The following is a 21,972-nucleotide window of genomic DNA, read 5'->3' on the forward strand; positions in this document are numbered from 1 at the left end:
TTTGAAGCTGTTTTTAGGCACATACACTTCTAGCCTTGTCTTCTTCGTGAACTGGACCTTTTATCATTAGAAATTTATGTGCTATAAATATAACCAATCCAGCTTTAAGGTATTTAGATATCTTTTCCCATCCCTTACTTTTAACCTACCTGCGTCATTTGCAGTGAATTTCTTAGAGACTGCATATGGGAGGGTTGCTTTCACTCGTGTGTTTTGACCATTTTCACTTAACGTAATTATTGGTGTTGGGATTTAGTTCTGCTATATCTTTTCTCTTTTTTAGCACTATTTTTTTGTTCTCTGCTTCCCCTTCCCTGCACTGTTTTAACTTACAGGAGCATTTTTCAGTACTCCACTTTCCTGTGTCTGTTACCACTTGGACTCTTAACTCTTTGTGTAGGGTTTTTAGTGGTTGCTCTAGAACGCAAGGTTTTTAATTTTTAAGTATCTATGAGTGAGCTTTTTCTTTTTTCAATGACTATATTCTCACCTGTTGCCAGCTTCTCATATAAATATTGTAAATGCTCTCCTTTAGGTAGCTCCGCTTCTGGTGTTGAGGGAATTTCAAAATCTGAGGAGCTCTGGGAGTCTGCAGTGGTGCTAAGATTTAGCGACCTTTTCTCCTGAGGTAGGTGTATCCCACTGCTTAGAGCAGTCGGTTCTCCAGCACTGGGAACGATCTTTATGTCTTGATTTCCGTGTTTCAAGTCAGAGTGAGTCTCCTTTGGACAAAGTACACTTTGTTCCATCTGAGAGGCAGGAATATGCTCTTTGATTCTTGGTCTGTAGCTACCTTTGTGTAAGGAGGTAATATCCCCACTCTTTCTCTCTTGGGATGATAACAAGACAGTATCAGATTGGCTGTCCCACCCTTGACTCCCTTGTTCAGATATGTGTGTTGACTGAGAAGAATTCTGGGAAGAGATGTGAGTGGATTCCCCATCAGAGTCACTAAAAAGCTTCGGTGACTGAGAGCCCCCTGCCTCTGTGGAAGAAGAGGGGTTTTCCAAACCCTCATCTGTGATTTCATCATTTCTTTGAAAGAATACTTCCCACTGTGGTACTTCTACATCAGCCTTTGGCTGCTGGTGGGTCACGGCACCCAGGTCGTCTTGAGACGAAGCTGGAGTCTGTAATTCCTCTTCACTCTCACTGTTAGATTCTTCACAATCTACAAAGTTTGCCCAAGGAGAGGTTTGCATACCCTCTGCTTTGAGGTAGCCGGTGCTTTGCCTCTGTTGTTCAGGCTGGGGTTGTGCTGCGGTCATTACAAATACCTCAGGGTGAAGAGTTAGCTGGTATGGAGCCTTGTGCCTTAGCGGTAATGGCACAGGGTCATCAAAGAGGTCATCTTCCTCCTCTGCAGAAAAACATAGGCGAGATATGGGAAACACAGAATGCAAAGAGAGCCAATTTGTGCTTTTAATTTAAAATCCAATTTGTGGCATTTAGCTATGTTTTCATTTGGTGGAACTGTAAATAATCGCTCTTCTTCTAAGAAAAAGGCCCTTTAAGGATATTTTGAATAATTTAATGACTGCCTATCAACTCATGCCAGATTGAGTTGAGAATATAGATCTGCATTCCCCAAATAGGTCATAATGCCTATACCATTGGTTCTCAAACCTGGCTGTTCATTAGTCTCATTTGGAAAGCTTTTTTTTATTCATTTATTTACATAATCTATAGCCAACATGGGGCTCAGATTCATGACCCTGAGATCAAGAGTTGCATGTTATTCTGACTGAGCCAGTTAGGAGCCCCTGGAAATCCTTTTTAAAAAAAAATACAGCTTTCTGTTTCTCCTTCTAGACCTACTGAATCCCTGAAGGTGGGACCCAATATTTTGATTTGTGCTTTAAGTTCTGTTCAACAGCCAGATTTGCAGACCGTATGCTCTGGCATGGACAGTAGTCTCATGAGCATTTAATTTGCTTGGCAAATAGTGGATACTCAGTGAATTGGCTGAATTCATTTTGTTCTGTGAACATTTGATACCTATTTTGTGCATCTTATGGGCTAAAATGTGTCCTCCAAAGTTCCTAATTTGGAGCCCTAGCAACAATGTCATGTATTTGGAGATGCGACTAGTGTCTTCGTAAGAAGAGGAAGACAGATCTCTCACTTTCCTTCTTTATGCATGGATGGCGTGTGGAAAGGCCAGGTGAGCACACATGGAGAAGGAGGCGGTCTACAACAAGGAAATGGTCTTCTCCAAGAATCAAATTCTGCTGGCACCTTGACCATGGACATCCCAGCCTCCGGAACTGTGAGAATATCTGTTGCTAAGTATCCAGTCTCTGGTATCTGTCACAGCAGCCTGAGCCAGCCAAGTGTACGAGGCTATGATAGACACCAAGGGGGACAAATGTGCCAAATGGGGCTCACTTTGAAGTGGCACAAACTGGAACCAAGGAATTTACTGTTTTGTTTTTTTAAGCATGTTACATTAGCACTATAATGAACCAGTTCCCTTAAATTCTTAAAAGGAGGAAACCTTACTTGGAGAATGAAATTCTCATAAATTGAGTAGGCATGTAATGGGGGGGGGGGGTGGTATACACAAATACTTTCCCGCCTTCTAATGACACCTTATCTAAGAAGAAAATTAAATGCTCATGAGACTACTGTCCATGCCAACTTCATTGTTCTAGTGTTACCTTACTAACTTATAACTACTTACTTAAAAAGATAACATTTTTTCCCAGTAGATAAAGGATGTAGTTAAAAACTGCTTTTAAAAATTGGACCACAGAGGTCAGGTTGCTCCCATTCTACCAATGAGGAGACCTGCCTAGAGAGGTGGGACAAGACTCCGGGCCAAGACCAGATCAGTGTGATTCCTGGCTCTGCCTAATCCTTAAGCAATGATTTATCTCCTTTTCTGAAGGACTTAAGGTGGCTAAGATATCTAGTGACTATATTTGGAATCACTTTCAGCTCCAATCATTTTCAAACACGGATTATAAATTTGTTTTTGCCACAGTTACATTTTAAGCAATATTTTTATATCTGTAAGCTGAACAGTTTCATATCCTTAGATTAGTGACTATACCACTATCATAGTATGATGTTTCAACTGTAAAAATCTGGCAAAACATTTTTCACGTTAATTCTTCTAACTTATCTGTATGTATGTATCTAAAAAACAATATACTTCTGATACTATGAATTCTTACAATGATATAAAAATTTTAAATTTCTTTATATGCAAATGAGGCATCTAACAGAAAATAAGTGTTAACAAGCTGATAAGCACACCTAAGCCCAATTTTAAAAGGACAGATACTACAATTCACAGATACTTTCCACTGTCATGTCTGTATAACCATACTGGGCAACAAATGAAGCACCTTGATTTCTACAGTTTAACCCAATAATGAGAGGTATGAGACGGACTTAAAGTGACATTAAATGTACAAAGATGAATTACACCGTTATATAGCCATAATGCAATATACGCAGCTATTTTTTTTGAACAACATAAAAAGGTCAACTGCTTTTCAGCTTGTATACACCTCTACACTTGTACAGCTATTAGTAAACAGCCCTTGCCACAAGCCTGCAAGTGTCCTTCCGTCCCCTCTCCCTGCCCTGGTCCCTACTTAAGGACTGCTGTCCACCTCTCCACAATCCCAGCTGGAAGTCTTACACAACTGAAGAGCTTCAGGACCCTGTTCTTGCACTACGGTTACTACTACTCTTGGTGGTGCCTAAACAATGTTTTTTTCAAACATTTTTAATGCCTCTGAGTTCTGGATATTTATATAAATGAATGGGGCAAGGGAAATACGTTAAAATGGTATTCAAAATAATTTAGAGTTGCGGGCGAGGGAAATACGTTAAAATGGTATTCAAAATAATTTAGAGTTTCTATTAGAAAATAGAACTATTTTCTCAATTAACTATAATTTATAATAGCTATTAAGGGGTGCCTGGGTGGCTCAGTGGGTTAAAGCCTCTGCCTTTGGCTCAGGTCATGATCTCTGAGATCAAGCCCCACATTGGGCTCCCTGCTCAGCGGGGAGCCTGCTTCCCTCTCTCTGCTTGCCTCTCTGCCTACTTGTGATCTCTTGTCAAATAAATAAAATCTTTTTAAAAAATAAATATTAAAATATCAGAGCACAAAGAGCTTTATTGAAATGCTTTTCAAAAGAGGTCTATGAGAATGACTCCTCAACTTGCCCCTCAGAAAAATCAGTTGCTCTTTAAGATTTGTCCAGTACTAAATGGGTACTAACACCGATTTGCTTCAACAGAACATATTTAACAGACAAGAAACTGAAAAACCACCCCACACAATAGTAGAAATCACCACAGACTTTAAAAAACCACACACACAGGACAGAATTATAAAGTCAGTGACATGGACTAAAGCAAACATGATTCCTATGGCTTACAAAACACATCTAACCCACTATTAGACTGACACCAGAGGGTTGCTGAAAGATCTATACCTATACAAAGAAAAACCAGAAAACTTGCTATAGTAATAAGGAATAAAAATGCTAAGGAATCAACAAGGAACAAAGTCAAAGCTAACGAAGAAGAAGCAGCAATAAAATGGCAAAACAAATGTCAATCTAAAAACTCAGAACCAGTGGGCCAGGGCACCTGGGTTGCTCAGTTGGGCAGCTGTCTTTGGCTCAGGTCATGATCCCGGAGTACCAGGACTGAGTCCTGCATCAGGCTCCCAGTTCCATGGGGAGTCTGCTTCTCCTCTCCCATGCTCTGTTTCACTGTCTCTCTCTCAAATACATAAAGTTAAAAAAAAAAAAAACTAGTGGCCCAATCAAAAACCACATAGACAAAAATAAATGGCATGGGGTAGATGTTTATAAGGTACAAAATGTTAAGATTTCTGCTTCCAGCCAAGAGTAACAGGGACTACATTTAACTTCTCACCTGAAACTAAGAAACCAGACAAAATATACCAAAGGCTCTCAAGAAATCAGACATCAGGCAATGAAGGACAAGGACACTTGAGACAGAAACAAATGAAGGGAGCCCTAAGACTGCCCCAGTTAACCTAGTGACCGTTTCTAGGCAGGACGGGGACACCCAGGTAGAGCTCACGAGCATCATGTAGTTGAGAAGGTGTGACTGCGAGTCAAGAAGCCAAGGTGGCAGGAGTCTACAGGGCAGAGGCCTAGAGAGAGAGCCCCCTCTAGTGCTCAGCAAACTGATCAGTGCATGCTTGTGAGCTAACTACCTGAGGCCAAGGAAAACTTTCTCCAAAGAACTGAAAGAAACAGTGCCCAGAATGCACACAGTGCTAGGAGCATGCCTGTTCCCAACAGCCAGAGTGGAACCCCTCATAATTCACAGGGCAGCTGAAGGGGCACTAAAAGGGGCCTTAGTAGTGTGAGAGTTAATTCTAGATCAAATGCTGCCCTGCTCCTGCCTAACAAGATGAAAAAACACAAAAGGATCACACTGTAGCCAAGCCACTTAACCACATGCCAGAACAAAGTGCATGAATATTCTTAGAAATCCAAAATTAGAACCTAACAAGGTAAACTTCGGGTAAACTGAAATGATCCAGAAACATGGGAGTAAACCTTTGTGATCTTGGATTAAGCAACAGTTGATTACGACACCAAAAGCACATGAAGTAAAACACAAATTAGATAGATTGGACTTAATCAAAATTCAAAATTTCACACTACAAGAGACACCATCAAGAAAGAAAAGACAAACTATAGACTGAAAGAAAATATCTGCAAACCATATCTAATAAAGGACTTATACCCAGAGTCCATAAAGAACTTACAATGCAGTAAGATCAATAATCCAATTAAAAATGGGCAAAAGACTGAAGCAGACATTTCAACAAAGAACATAAATGGCCAATAAGCAAATGAATTAAGCTCAATATAAAGTGAAATACAAATCAAAACTATAATGAAATACCTCTTTATACCCACTAGAATGGCTACACTCAAAAAGTGTGAGCTACAATGAGGAGAAAATTGGAATCCTCAGCTAGTGGGAATGAAAATGTGTTCAGTTTAGAAAAGTTTCTCGGTTTGGTAAAATGTCAAAACAGATTAACTACGTTCTGGAATAAATGTGCCCTCCTCCCAATCCACATGTTGAAGCCCTAACCACCAGTGTGGCTGTATTCGGAAATGGAGCCTCAAAGGAAGTGAAGTCAGTAAGGACAGCACCCTGATCAAACAGGATTAGTGCCCTTATAAGAGACATCGGCCCTCACCCCCTACAGCCCTCTGCCCCCAGCACATGCCCTTTCCTGCAAAGAGGTCAGCAAAGAGGTCTCAGAATGAAACTTACTTTGCCAGCACTTTGATCTTGGGACGTCCAGTCTCCTGAATTATGAGAAGTGCCTGTTAACTACCCAGTCTGTGGTATTTTGTTACAGCAACTCAGGGAGACTAAGACGGTCACCCCCACCATCATCTGGAAATGCTATTCCTGTGTTATCTACCCCAAATAAGTCCTATGTCCACACAAAGACATGTCTGCAAATATTCAAAGCAGCATAATTCATAACTAAAAAACAACCCAAATGTCCATCAACTGATGAAAGGATACATAAAATGTGGCAGTATAAAGGAGTAAGTATTGACACAACACCGATGAACTCTGAAAAGGTGATGCTAAGAAGCCAGGCACAAAAGACCAAATGTTGTATAGTTCCACTAACATGAAATGTCCAGCAGAGACAGATCTACAGGGTTAGTGGTTGCCTACAACTGGAGGGGCTCATGGGGACTGACTCGAAACGGGCATGGCGTGGAGTAACAGAATGCTCTGAAATTACACAGTGGCAAATGGCTGTGTGTGTGATAGTAACAATCATGGAAGTGTTTGCCTAAAAAGGGTGAAATTTATGGCATATAAATTATACTGCAATAATGCTTTAAAAAAACTGACAGTTTAAAGCAAAAAAAAAAAAAAATTGTGGGGTTTATAACAAGTAAAATGGCAAAAAATGCAGACTGTGAGGGGGGAAGTGGAGCCATACTGTCATTCAGTTTCTTCTACTGTGCTATAGCATTCCTGGAATAATATGTATCTTTTCACTCTGATAGGTTAAAGATGTATACTGTAAGCCACTAAAAGAATTACAGCCAATAAGCCAACAAGAGATTAATGTAATCTATCTATTCTTCCCTAATTGAAAAAATTTACCACAATTCCAACCAAACTCTCTCCGGTGGACATTTTGTACAAATGGCAAGATGACTCTAAACACAAAGGACCTGGATAGCCAAAACAACTTTGAGGTTGTATCACTTAACTTCAAAATTTATAAACGTACAATAATCAAGACAGGGCAGTAGGGATGTCAAGACAGAGATCACAGAACATTAACATAAAGTCTGGAAGTAGATCCCCACATATATTGTCAATTGATTTTCAACAAAAGTGTGAAGATTCAGTAGAAAAAAGAGAACTCTTCAACAAATGGTCCCAAGAGTACCTGGATGTCCATATGCAGAAGAAACACACACACACACACACACACACACACAAAACACTGGACCTCTAGTTTGCACCATGCACCAAAAATAACTAGAAAATGGGGGCACCTGGGTGGCTCAGTGGGTTAAAACCTCTCTCTGCCTTTGGCTCAGGTCATGATCTCAGGGTCCTGAGATTGAGCCCTGCATCGGGCTCTCTGCTCAGCGGGGAGCCTGCTTCCTCCTTTCTCTCTCTCTCTCTCTCTCTCTCTCTCTCTCTCTGCCTGCCTCTCTGCCTGCTTGTGATCTCTGTCAAATAAAATAGAAATGGATTTTCTAGAAAATGGATCATAGACCTAAATGTAAATCCTAAAACGACAAAAATTTCTATCAGAAAATGAAGAGAAAATCTTTGTGACCTTCAGTCAGGCAAAGAGTTCTTAGTTATACTATCAATAAATAAATGAACATTAGTAAATGTAGCATCAAAATTTAAAATTTCTGCACTTCAAAAGACGCTGCAAAGATGAGTCACAAACTGGAAGGTTTTGCAAAGCATGCAAATGATAAAGAATTTATATCCAGAAACTCGGAAAGTTAATAAAAAAGTAACAAAATAATTTTAAAAATGGGTAAAAATTTGAACACTTCACCAATGAAAATATATGGACACCAATAAGAACATTAAAAGATGCTCAGCCTCACTGGCATTAGAAAAATACAAATTAAAACCATGAGATACCACAGCACACTCATTAGGATAGCTAAAAATACTGGCAATAAAGTAGAGCAAAAGAACTGGCAAGAAAGCAAAATGGTTCAACCACTCTGGAAAACAATTTGGCAATTTCTAAAAGACACAGCTACCCTATGTCCACTCCTAGTATGAAAGCAGACATCCATACAAAGATTTGTACGTGAATCTTTACAGCTTTGTAATAACCAAAAACTGGAGACAACCCAAATGTACAACAGGAATGGATCAGTGAATTGTATATCCATGCAGCGGAATACTGTTCATCAATAAGAAAGAACGAACTATTGATACCTGCAACAGTATCAATAAATTTCAAAATAAATATGCCAACTGAAATAAGCCATATTTGTATGTGATTATTTTAGAAGATTTTAATTTATCGGATAGCAAATCAGTGGTTGCCACAGCAACACAGCAAGACAATAGGAGGCAAGAGGGGCAGCTAGGAGGAATTACAAAGTGGCATACTACAAAGACTTGGGGGTAATGAATATTTTCATTATCTTAGTTATGGTGAAGGCTTCTCAAGTATATGCATATGTAAAAGTCTGTCAAATTGGACACGTTACATGTGCAATTTATTGTGTATCAATTATACCTTGGTAAAGCTTTCTTTAAAAACCCTACAATCAAGTTTGTAGATACGAAGGATTAGAAAATGTAGAACATGATAGCTATAACATCTGAAAATACAACTGTTTTCCTAGAATCAGTCCTGGAATTTGCATCTTATGGTTTTCTATTTGATTCTAAGTGAAACGCAGAAATGGAGCTGGGAAAGACAGGCTTGGATTAGAATTCAAGATCTATAAAGAACTTCTCAAACTCAACACCCAAAAAACAGATAAATCAAAAAATGGGCAGAAGACATGAGCTGACACATGAAAAAGTATTCATCATTAGCCATCAGGGAAATTCAAATCAAAACCACATTGAGATACCATCTTACACCAGTGAGAATGGCAAAAATTAACACAGCAAGAAACAATAAATGTTGGAAAGGATGTGGAGAAAGGGGAACCCTCTTATACTGTTGGTGGGAATGCAAGTTGGTGCAGCCACTTTGGAAAACAATTGTTTTCCAAATTTTGGAAAATTTTTTGAGGTTCCTCAAAAAATTAAAAATAGAGCTACCCTATGACCCTGCAATTGCATTACTGGGTATTTACCCAAAAGATACAGATGTAGTGAAAAGAAGGGCCATCTGTACCCCAATGTTCATAGCAGCAATGGCCACAGTCGCCAAACTGTGGAAAGAGCCAAGATGGCCTTCAACAGACAAACAGATAACGAAGATATGGTCCATATATACTATGGAATATTACTCAGCCATCAGAAAGGATGAATACCCAACTTTTGCATCAACTTGGATGGGGCTGGAGGAGATTATGCTGAGTAAAATAAGTCAGAGAAAGTCAGTTATTATATGATTTCACTTATTTGTGGAACATAAGGAATAGCATGGAGAACATTAGGAGAAGGGAAAAATTAAGGAGGAGATTAGAGCGGGAGATGAACCATGAGAAATTATGGACTCCAGGAAACAAACAGAAGGTTTTAGAAGGGAGGGGGGTGGGGGGATGAGTATTAAGGAGGGCAAGGATTGCATGGAGCACTGGGTGTTACAAGCAAACATTGAATCATGGAACACCATATCAAAAACAACATACTGTATGGTGGTAACATAACACAAGAAAGAAAGAAAAAAAGGAAAAAGAATCCCAGCCGCATCACTTACTTCTGACTGGACCTTGGGGGATTTATTTCACTCTCTAAAATTTGTTTTCCTCGATAGTAAAATTGGGATGATACCCCTTGGAGGTTTGGGGTTTAGGTGTTATGTATGTAAAGCACGTAGCACAACACCTGCCATATACAGCAGGCTTCAATAAACGCTATCATTATTACCTACTCTCTTTGGGTCATGTATTAGCTCCACGGTATAGTAACAGACCCTCCTCCAAAGCAATTTAACTTCAGAATCCTAACTACGCAATCTGGCTGCTGTGAAGGAGCAGAGCTTCGATAGGAATCTGAAGCTCTGATTTCTTCCTCAGAGGTTTACTTCTGCTCTTCGCTGGAAAACTCAAATAACAATAAAAAAAGGCAGTAAAGTACAGAGAAAATCCATTAGTAGAAGCACTGCTGATCAGTCTGGTTGGAAATGATGACAATGGGGGTGCCTGGGTGGCTCAGTGGGTTAAGCCTCTGCCTTTAGCTCAGGTCATGTTCCCGGGATCCTGGGATCGAGTCCCGCATGGGGCTCTCTGCTCAGCAGGGGGCCTGCTTCCCCTCGCAGGGGGCCTGCTTCCCCTCTCTCTCTGCTCTGCCTCTCTGTCTGCTTGTGATCTCTCTCTCTGTCAAATAAATAAATAAAATATTTAAAAAAAAAAAAAAGAAAATGGGAAATGATGACAATGACCAACAAAGTTCCCATTACCAGCATTTACTAGTATCTTAGAAGAAATGTCCAAGATTAACAGCACAGCCTCTCCTTATGGCCTACACAAACCATAGGGCCTACCTCCAGAAAGCTGAGAACACGATTCAATACAGGCAATTCTAAGGTCACTTGTTTTAAGCCTGTGAAAGAGATTGGACTCCTGGCTTCACAGGCTGCAAAAGGAAGGAAAAGCACTTCCTGAGAGCATGGTGACAAGTGTGAATGACAGTAGGTCCCAGGCCCACCTCTGCCCAGTGAAGCTTTCACCAGACCAGAAGAGCCTGGAAAAAAGTTTTGCGTGGAAACCCACACCTCTGAACCCAGGGCCCATTTTCTTACCTGTGTCGAGGTGAGTTTTTCTAGCTCTCTTCAATTTTCCAAGTGGTTTATACTTTGGCTCCGTACTTTGGGAAGATCGGCACAAAGGCTTTAAGCTGAAACGAATGTGAATATTTTATTTTTTCCTGTGGGGAAAGCTGCTAGAATATAAGCATTTACAGAGAAGATAAAAACTTGGCCATGGGGAAAATCATATAACTACTTTTAAAAACTGAAAAGCCATGTTTAATAATGAAAAAACCACTTCACTGTAACAAAGTGGTCAATAAAAGCACTTAAATACAACCCATCACACAGCTGTCTAACTGTAGGATTGAGCGAAGACTAACCCCTGTATTTGGCCTTGCACTGCAGAAAAGCAGGTCCCTATTCTGTAAGACTATTAGGTAATACAGTGACACCTGGCATTCATGGAATACAGGACAGCTGGCTGCTTACTCTTCCCTGTTTAATGGGGTTCATAAGAATCTCACAAGTTTGATCTCCTCATTCTAGAGGCAGAAAGCTAAGGCGCAGTGATGATAAAATACGAAAGGACATGGAAATGACTTATTTCCTTTCTTTTTTTTTTTTTTAAAGATTTTATTTTATTTATTTGACATAGAGAGATCACAAGTAGATAGAGAGGCAGGCAGAGAGAGAGAGAGAGGGAAGCAGGCTCACCGCTGAGCAGAGAGCCCGATGCGGGACTCAATCCCAGGACCCCGAGATCACGACCCGAGCCGAAGGCAGCGGCCCAACCCACTGAGCCACTCAGGCGCCCCGACTTATTTCCTTTCTTGAGGGCCTCACTGCTTCCTTGTGTCAGATTCCCAGAAGCCTTTAGGATTACTATAACATACCACTTGAAGAAAGCCGTCAGGCTCCCAACCAGAAAAGTACTGACAGCCATGTCCATCTTACTTACATCCTGGCCCTTGTCCTTAGGCCCAAACCTAGTCTCAGAATCCATCCTGTCCAACGACAGAAGTTCCACAAGGAGCAACTACTCACATTTCTACAACTTTATCCATAGTGGTGCCTACTGGAATGACATTTGGATAGATGTTCACAGGACAGATGTAGCTCAAGAAATCTTTAATCTAGAAGAAGGAAAATAGAATGGATCAATTATCTCTATGCTGAAAAATCTGGGTGTTCTAGAAGCAACAAAAGGGAGGGCAGGAGAAAGAGCAGCAGGAATTTCTTACGGTGCGGTTCTCAGTACTAGCTGCACGGGGGACACCCGGGGACCTCTTCGGAAAGAGACAGCCAACACTCAGGCCCACCCCCCCCAAAATCCTCTTGCTACTGAGCTACAGTGGGGACTGGGAATCAGGATATTGAAATGTCCTTCAGGTGATTCTGTTCCACAATAAGGACTATGAATTACTGATTAATGGAATTCAAAGATTCTATTTTTTTTCTTAAGATTTTATTTATTTATTTGACAGAGCGAGAGAGCACAAGCAGTGGGGAAGGGCATAGGGAGAGGAAGAAACAGGCCCCCTGCTGAGCAGGAGCCCACTGCCCTGGGATCATGACCTGAGCCAAAGACAGATGCTTAACCAACAGAGCCACCCAGGCGCCCCCTATATTTCTTTAAATGACATTAGTTTCCCCATCTAATAAAGTCCCCCACAATTAACTAATTCCCTTCAAGTAAATTAGAATTAAGCTGAATACTTAATACACACAAGGAAACAAGGTCTTAGAGTTTATTTCTTTTCTCCAACAAACAAAATAAGGAAATTACATCTTCTAGGTTTATTCTAATCTAGAGGAAAATTACAGGCAAAAATTTCATGAATACCTTGATTTTGTGCAAAATTTAGAACGCTAACCAGAGGAACTCTATCACTATTCCTCAAAACATCTTTACAACACGGACAAGTTTCAGCGTTGTCACTCATTGGTGAGCGGGTGCCCTTGGACAAGTTACCTGAAGTCTCTTAAGTTACTAAATTCTTCATCTAAAAGTATAAAGGAGATAATGTATCTGAAGTGTTTGGCCTGGCACCTGGCATATTTTTTTTTAAGATTATTTATTTATTTATTTGACAGAGATCACAAGTAGGCAGAGAAGCAGGCAGAGACAGAGAGAGAGGAGGAAGCAGGCATCCCGCTGAGCAGAGAGCCTGATGCGGGGCTCGATCCCAGGACCCTGGGATCACAACCTGAGCCGAAGGCAGAGGCTTTAACCCACTGAGCCACCCAGGCGCCCCTGGCATATGTTTGACATTCAATGAAATTATCCACTGCAGAGATGACAATGACAACAAAGGTTTTTATTCTCTTCTACAAGTGGGGAAACTGAGCTCTGAGTAATTATTAGAACCCAACTTTACCAAATCAAAAGAGGTAGGAACCCAGGGATTAACAATAATTCCATATAAAATAAAGTGGCGACCTTACTTAAAACAGGAGAAAACAACAATAAGACACATTCATTCTTCAGGTATTTTTCATAAATTCTTTTGTATTTTCAGAGCAGGCGTGCAATCAGAAACTCTTACCTGTCCACAATCTACATGATTTGCATAATTAATTCAAAGTTGAGGCTGGCAGAAATCTGAGGCTTGTCAAGAGAATAGGGATAAAGAAAGCAAGGTCAACCTATACCAAAATGATTCACTTCTACTTGGAAATGAAGTGGCCACAGGAGACAAGAGACACCCATAAATGGGCATCCTCTGTCCCTTGTACAAGCTGATGTCCTTACGTCAGATGCCTGCCTTAAAACAACTCATGAACACCAGCTATCCTCAGTATCCACAGGGGTCATGTTCCTTGAGGTCACTGGGAATGGTGAATTAGCAAACACTGAATCACGACTCCTAAGGGGAAGAAAAGGTTCCTGTAAGCTTATAGTCACTGCATTTTTGTCAACCTATCAATGCATCACACCCTGTTTTATGTGTGTTTCTGTTTAAAGACTAATTCAGGGGCACCTGGGTGGCTCAGCTGGTTAAGCAACTGCCTTTGGCTCAGGTCATGATCCCGAAGTCCCCGGATGGAGTCCCGCATCGGGCTCCCAGCTCCACAAGGAGTCTGCTTCTCCTTTCTCCCCTCTCATGCTCTCTCTCACTCTCTCTCTCAAATGAATGAATAAAATCTTTTTAAAAAATAATAAAAAATAAAGATACCAATTCAGGGCTGCTTGGTGGCTCAGTCAGTTAAGCATCTGCCTTGCCTCAGGTCATGATCGCAGGGTCCTGGGATGGACCCCACATCTGGCTCCTTGCTCAGTGCGGAGCCTGTTTCCTCCTTTGCCCCACCCACACGCGCATGTCCACACACACGCGTGTGCATGCACTCTCGCTCTCTGACAAATAAAATCTTTAAAAAAAAAAAAGGTTACCTATTCAGTGTGTACTGTTGATTCATAACTCCTGAACTCACAGTCCACGGCACCGTACCTCATGCCACCGGGATTTTCTCCATAAAGCACATCCCTGATTCCGTGCTTAGGAACACACACAGCACCCCAGCACTGCACTTGCGAGCCACTATAAACAGTGAAATCCCCAACAGAAAGCACAGAAACGTGTACAATGAAGCACTAAACTGACTGCAAAAAGGCCCCTGTTAACCCTATGAGCTCAGCAGAGAGGGTAGAGCACCCCCTTTTTCGGCCAAAATTGGAAATAGCATGCCCGGGGACTCCCGCTTCTCACCACTCCGCTGGGCATGTCTGCAAGCAACCATGCAGCACCGCGTCTATTAATCTGGGGTCATGAACAAATTTTAGTGAGCAAGCAAACTTGTAAATAAGGAATCCACAAATAAGGAGGATCCGCTGTATTCAGAATAAAAACCGACAGGAACTATTTATGGGGCACCCGGGTGGCTCACTTGATAAAGCTGAAAACTCTTGGTTTCGGCTCAGGTCATGATCTCAGGGTCATGAGATCGAGCCCCATGTGCGGTTCTGCAGTGAGTCTGCTTGAAATTCTCTCTCTCTCCCTCTGCCCCCACCCCCAGCCCAAGTGCATGCTCTAAAATCATTAATTTTAAAAAATTGACAGATTTATGTTTTTAAATGTATTTCAACATGATCTATACTTAGGATAGGCCTATTAATTAGAGCACTTTTCAGGAAAGCCTGTCTCCCCACCACCACCCTGAGAGAAGATGACCACACGGAGCTCAAGGTGACCCTCTATGGGTGCGATCACTAGTGCTAATCTAGGGGGAGTGTGGCCAGCCGACAGCAAGCAGGGCAGGGGGGCTCATCTGCTTCATCTCTCCACTCAAGCACCAGGGAATATCTCCTTCCTGGGGGGGTAACTGCATAAACTCCCAGGAGGGATTTTCATCAGCCCTGACGCTGAGCCAGATGCCAAACCAAAGACAAACCCCTAGGAGGAGGCTCTGACAACAATTTGAGATTTCAGGATAAAATGAGGAAAACACATCAACTACATTATACTATCACAATGAGTTCCTTCCAAGCTAATCTCAGATAACCTATCTGTATCTGAAAGTTAAGGTCAGTCATTTAATAGAGAAGTCATTATGATACTTTGATAATCAGATAAGGAATCATTTACAATACTACAGCTGACTTGGTAAGAAAGCCACTACCTGGAGCTCTGGAAGAATCCACCTTTTCAAATCATTAACACGTCCACGGCTCACTGCTGCAGGGCTGTATCCATGTATCCCAAATACAAAAATAATAGTTATCAGGGAAATCAATTTTTAAGTGCCGAAATGGTCAAACTAAAATTATATGTGACAGTCTGATTTTATATACCTTTTTCTTCTGATACGTACATGAAATTACTAGAACTCAGCACTTTTAAGATACTAGCACTGACTTTAGAAATGCACGAGGAGTCTGCAAGTGCGTCACACATAACATGTTCCCACTCGAGGGAGGAGGCCAATTTCCTGTATCAAAAGGATCCTAACAATGCAACAGTCGAATTACTGAACTCTACATCTGAAATCATGATGTTTTACATGTTGGCCAATTAAAGAAAAGAGAAAAATGAAAAGGATCCTGACACAACCATTTAATAACCCTTCTTAAGCTGGGTAATTCCAGGATATATGTCCTTCCTAAGAACAAGGTCTCTACCTCAATCACCTTTGTTCTTTCCCCCTGCCAGATACTCGGGACTATTTTTTAAACAGTTTTTCGACGCAGTCCAAGTTGGGAAGAGGACAGAAATGTGAACAGCACCTTAAGGCTGCCCAAGTGAGATTTTATCTGTAATACTCCCTTATGTAAGATTTATGATCCTCTTATGACAGGTGAACAGAACTGAAGCGGGAGCGATAAAATACATACAGGAAGCAAGATGGGAAGAAAACCTTAATCATCAGTATTCTTCAACGTTGAGGCTGAAAACAGCTGATAATAGCCAATTTCCTCTATTACTCAGTAAACATAGCTCACCTACTGGTATTTTCCCTGAATTTCTTTGGAAAAAGCCACATCAAATCTTAAGCAGTCGGAAAAGAGACGCCCCGGTCGCCAAGGGGACCACTACTGCTGTCAAACGGGAAGGGGCTGGCAGAGCAGCTGACAACAGGGTTCTGAGAACATGGGATCGATCCTCTTACCTCACTGTAGGAAGAATGAAAAGAAAAACAAGCTCTGTATGAACTCTCTCCAGTCCTAAAGGAAAAGAAAACATACAATGAAAAGGTCACTCATCAAAACTAAGCAAAGTTCTCAATTTCAGGCCTTCCCACTTAGTCTATTCCAATACGAAATCACCCCACAACCAAGAAGTTTCTCCCTGGGATAAGAGGGAACTCTTTCCAGAAGCAGAAATATTTGTAGACATTCTGAATACCCAATATTAAGGAAGTACTGCCAAAATACGATGACCATTAACCGTAATGGTCCTCTTCTCCACCAAGGGCTTCTATCCCCCACGACGGCAGACCCCCACTCCCCGACAGGGAAGATGCCTTCACTCTCCGGCCACCCGACCAGAACAGACCTCAGGAAACCCCGGCTAATGGTGTTGGCCATCAGGCACATCTGGAAGTAGCACCTCTTTAGACAGGTTTACATTTCGGAGGTGGTTCCCCACGACTATAGTATATCCTCCTCTCTGGGTTAGGCTACACTGCATTTAAACTAAACTAAATCAGAGCTCCCGGGTGGCTCAGTCAGTTAAGCATCTGCCTCCAGCTCTGTGGGCCTGATCAGCCCACATCAGGCTCCCCGCTCTGCAGAAAGTCTGCTGCTCTCGCCACCCCCTCGCCCCTCCCACTGTTGCTCCTCTCACTCACTCCCTCACTCTCAAATAAATAAAATTGTTATTTTTTTTAAGATTTTATTTATTTATTTATTTATTTATTTATTTATTTATTTATTTATTTGACAGAGAGCATATGTGAGCACAAGCAGGGGGAGCAGGAGAGGGAGAAGCATCCCCGCTGAGCAGGGAACCCGATGCGGGGCTTGATCCCAGGACCCTGAGATCATGACCCAATCTGAAGGCAGACGCTTAACCCACTGAACCACCCAGGTACCATGATAAATAAAACCTTTAAAAAGAAACAAAGTAGGGGCGCCTGGGTGGCTCAGTGGGTTGAGCCGCTGCCTTCGGCTCAGGTCGTGATCTCAGGGTCCTGGGATCGGGTCCCGCATCATCGGGCTCTCTGCTCAGCAGGGAGCCTGCTTCCCTCTCTCTCTCTCTCTGCCTGCCTCTCTGTCTACTTGTGATCTCTCTCTGCCAAATAAATAAATAAAATCTTTAAAAAAAAAAAAGAAAGTAAACTAAATCAGATACGTTACCTCAAAAAGTAAGATTTGTCTCAAAAGGCAGGTTACTTTCTTACCTCACAATGACATTTGTTCTTCTGGTTCTTTCTCCAAACCACATAGTGGATGGTTTAATGCTGATTGTGTGGAGTGGAATTTTATTTTTGGAAATAATTCCACAAGGTAATTTATTCCAGTGAAAATACTCCTCTGCCTAAAAACAGAAAAGCAGTTCAATGCTTTCAACAAATATGTTTGTACTCAGGGTCTCAAAAACAAATGCTTATAATGAAATAAAAAAGCAGATCTGGGGCACCTGGGTGGCTCAGTAGGTTAAGCCTCTGCCTTCGGCTCAGGTCATGATCTCAGGGTCCTGGGATCAAGCCCCGCATCGGGCTCTCTGCTCAGCAAGGAGCCTGCTTCCCTCTCTCTCTCTCTGCCTGCCTGTCTGCCTACTTGTGATCTCTCTGTGTCAAATAAATAAATAAAATCTTAAAAAAAAAAAAAAAAGCAGATCTAAGGAGACAATCAGATAATTCCAAATTTAGGACCACTCTGCAAAATGACTAGCCTGGTCTCTTCGAAAATATCAATGTCCTGAAAGAAGAGCAAAAGGCTGGAGACTTGATCTACATCAAGAGACAAGAGAGGCCACAGTGATGGCAACATATACCTGACCTTCACTCAGGACGCCCTGCTCGCCCTTCACATGCTGAAAAGGGCACAACCACACAACCAGGGAGAATGAATACGGGCCACACATCCAATTTTCTTCAAAATCAAGTTGGAGGAAAAAGTAACAAACAGGGCACCTGGGTGACTCAGTCGTTAGGCATCTGCCTTTGGCTCAGGTTATGATCCCACGGTCCCTGCTCAGCGGGAAGCCTGCTTCCCCCTCTCCCACTGCCCCTGCTTGTGTTCCCTCTCCCGCTGTCTGTCAAGTGAATAATAAAATCTTAAAAATAAATAAATAAATAAATAAATAAATAAATAAATAGCTGAAAAACAATGGGACTATCTTCCCGAAGATGTCCTGTTCGGATCGGGGTCCTGCAAAACCATTACCGCTCAGTCCCAATCAAAGGCCATCGGGGGCCTTAGGTGCGGGTCCTGCAGAGGAGGGGGCGCCAGAGAGCGCGCCAGGGCTCTGGGGCTGCGGGGCAGTATTCCTGAGGCTACTGAACCAAGAACTAAGCCGCCTGAAGTAGTGTTCCGGCAATTAGCCATGTGGGAAGTGACAGGGGTGACAGTTACAAACACAGCTACTTTGTGGGATGTAAGAAAACTCAGAACAAAGAGAAATCTGCCAATTAAAAGATTTATGAGACACCCAGAGACAAAACAGTTGCTATTCTGAATCTACGTGATTTTGATCCATCCGTGAATTCAGTAAGGTGTGTGTGTGTGTAGACACCTAAGCAAAAGGATGAAATGAATCCATGACTCAGGTTATGATATGCAGCTTACCAATCATCAAGATAACTTCTTACCTTGTAGTTCTCCCACAGTGGTCTCAAGTAGAATATTCCACGTTATAGGTAAGAATTGGTTGGTGGTGGGATTTTTTTTAAAATTATCCCTTATTTAGGGCTGAGCAAATATACTTAGGGTTTTTGGCAATGGAGCAAATATTACTACCACAGTAACTGACTCACTAAATAAAAGCAGTGTTAACTAAAATAAAAATCACTCAGCATTTGAATGTTCAGATATTCTAAAAATTTAGAGGAAAATCATGGCCACGCACACCCCCACTTCTGAAGATCCTGATTTAGGATTAGTGATGCCAACTGACTATATAAATTGAGAGGGAAAAAAATGTTAAGGGCAAATGCAAAATTTAATACCTGACCTTTAATAACAGAAGGGCATTTAATAAGTGAAGGGAGCTCTATGGTGGCCTTCGCAAATGAATTACAAATGAGTTGGAAAACACTAAAAAAACACTCAACTGAAATGGACCAGCAATACATAAAAACATTTCAAAGTATGAAGCGAAGTTATATCCAAGTATTTATCTCAAATGAATAGAAGAAAAATAGTTTATAAACGTACATATGGGTCATGAATCTCAAATTTAAGTAACAATGGATTGTAAATGTTAAGTTATAAGCTCTAACATATTACTAATTTCATTATAAATACATTATTCATTATGTAATTCATTACAAATAAACATGTACCGAATGCACCTGGATTTATTTCATTAAAAAACGAAGGGGATCCATGTCTGTTTACTGCCACGCCCTCTATGGTCATGGAACACAGTGACATCTAGCTGTGTGTCCTGGGGTAACACCGGAGGCTCTCAGCCTCGGTTTTCACATCTGCAAACTGAAGGGTTTAGCATATGGGATTTCAGAGCTTCCTTCTGAACCTAAAATTCTGTTTTCCATGCATCACACCCACAATCAGAAAAGCAATTTACTCCGCACCTTTGGATGGCGACAGGCATGGATCTGAGTGCTGCGGTCTGTTGTGAGATGATGAAGAATGTCCGGCATGTTTCTAAACATGTCTAGTTTGTTCACATGAATCTGAGTAAAATAAGACATACAAGCGTATTATCTGAATTGTATTTCCTATTAAAAAAAACAAAACAAAACAAAAAACCGTTCAAGGGTGATGCTGCCGGGCAAATCGTTCAGTTAGTGAACTTTCTTCTTTCTTAAAACTTAGTTTTTGGAGGGGCACCTAGGATCGAGCCCCAGGTCGGGCTCCCCACTCAGCACCAAGCGCATGTGCCCCCCCCCAATAAATAAAAGCTTTAAAACAAAACAAAAACCTAGTTAACTGGCTATTCCGGTGCACACTGGTAATATGCCGGGATGTCAGGAGGCAAAGGACAGAGAGCGCATTCCCACCAGTTAGCATTAGGGCCGATCGGCGGTGGAGACTCGGCTGGTGAACCTCGTTGAATCGTGCTAATACAACGGACCCCAAACAACACAGGGGTTGGGACGCCAACCCCCACACGGTCAAAAATCCCCATAACCTTCTACTCCCCAAGAACTTAAACGCTAATAGCCCCCTTACCGATACCATAAACAGTCAACTGACGCACATTCTGTTATGTATCACATACTGTACATTACAAAAAAATGCTACTCAGAAAATCATGAGAGAAAATACACTTAGAGTACGCAGTGTATTTTTTTTTTTTTTTTACTGACGTTCAGTTGACCCATGAAGTTACATTAGTTTCAGGTGTACAACACACTGTAACTCTCTAGGTTATGCTGTGCTCACAAGTGTGGCCACCATCTGTCACCACACAGTATATATGACACAAGACCGTATTTATCGAAGAAAATCCACATATAAATGGACCCATGTGGTTCAAATCCATGTTGCTCAAGGGTCAACTTTACCGTCCTTCAATCTGCCAAGAGTCATTCAATTCATATTTATTGTGCACCTGCTACAGGTCAAGTTTTATTCTAAATACTGGGTATACTGCCGTGAATAACGAAGAATCACTACTTGTGGAGACACACCGCCAACATGCCACATGAGTTAAGGGCAGTTTTAGGGGGAACACAGCTGGAGTAGGAAGCAGAGACCCAGATCCCCCCTTTACAACACACCTCTCTATGGGATTAAAAGGGGGAGGACAGATGTGGGGGTCGGGGGGGGGGAAGCTTAGCCACTTTTAAAATTTTAAGGCTGATACATTTTATTGTTTAAACAGTGTATCCATTTTAAAAGATTCTCTTCTTCAAAGTAAGTGACATGTACCTAAATTGATATTGGGACTGTGAAATAGCACACATAAGAAGTATTTGCTCTCATTTTGAAATCTGATTAACAACAGATTAGAATAATGTCAAATTGCTGTGGTAATTAATACCAAGACAAGAATAAAAAGAACCCAACATAACTGCCTCTTTATCCTGTGGCTTATTCCATTCATTCCGTTTACTAATGACTAGTAAGGAGTAACAACAAATTTGCTTTTCTGGACTCTCTAAGAAAATAAAAAGGGGTAAATTTTAAGGTGTACAGAGATACAGAAGGTTTTATCCTCAACAAAAATAAAGAAGCCTGAAAAAGTTGCCAGAAATCATCTCTGAGTCCCTTAGTCAAAAACCTCCCTGTTGTCCCTTTTTAAATTCCTGATCTGAAATTGTTTCTATTCCCCTCAAAGGGATTCAAGGGCCTGAGAGAGGGCTCACGTCAGGGGGACTCTGAGGTCACAGGGTCACCCCCCCAAGTCTGCTCTCCACCATCCCCAGCCCTCCTCAGCCCAAGGTTCCTTCCTGCAAGGCCTTCCCAGATTACATGCACAAGCAAATAT

General features: G+C 41.5%; 1 protein-coding gene across 2 annotated transcripts in view; it reads right to left on the reverse strand.

The window, feature by feature from the left end:
* DCLRE1C (DNA cross-link repair 1C) overlaps positions 1–21,972 on the reverse strand; it is a 40,353-nt gene continuing 18,381 nt past the window's right edge. For both annotated transcript variants that reach the window (XM_046012170.1, XM_046012171.1), the window contains 6 exons: positions 20,111–20,212; positions 17,753–17,889; positions 16,520–16,574; positions 11,960–12,048; positions 10,967–11,061; positions 1–1,360 (listed from right to left, as the gene is read on the reverse strand). In XM_046012170.1, coding sequence (XP_045868126.1) covers positions 441–1,360; positions 10,967–11,061; positions 11,960–12,048; positions 16,520–16,574; positions 17,753–17,889; positions 20,111–20,212 — 1,398 coding nt within the window. In that variant the 3' untranslated portion in view covers positions 1–440. The remainder of the gene's footprint in view (positions 1,361–10,966; positions 11,062–11,959; positions 12,049–16,519; positions 16,575–17,752; positions 17,890–20,110; positions 20,213–21,972) is intronic.

Source organism: Meles meles, chromosome 7 (genome assembly GCF_922984935.1).
Source record: "Meles meles chromosome 7, mMelMel3.1 paternal haplotype, whole genome shotgun sequence".
In the NCBI taxonomy this organism is placed as follows: Eukaryota; Metazoa; Chordata; class Mammalia; order Carnivora; family Mustelidae; genus Meles; species Meles meles.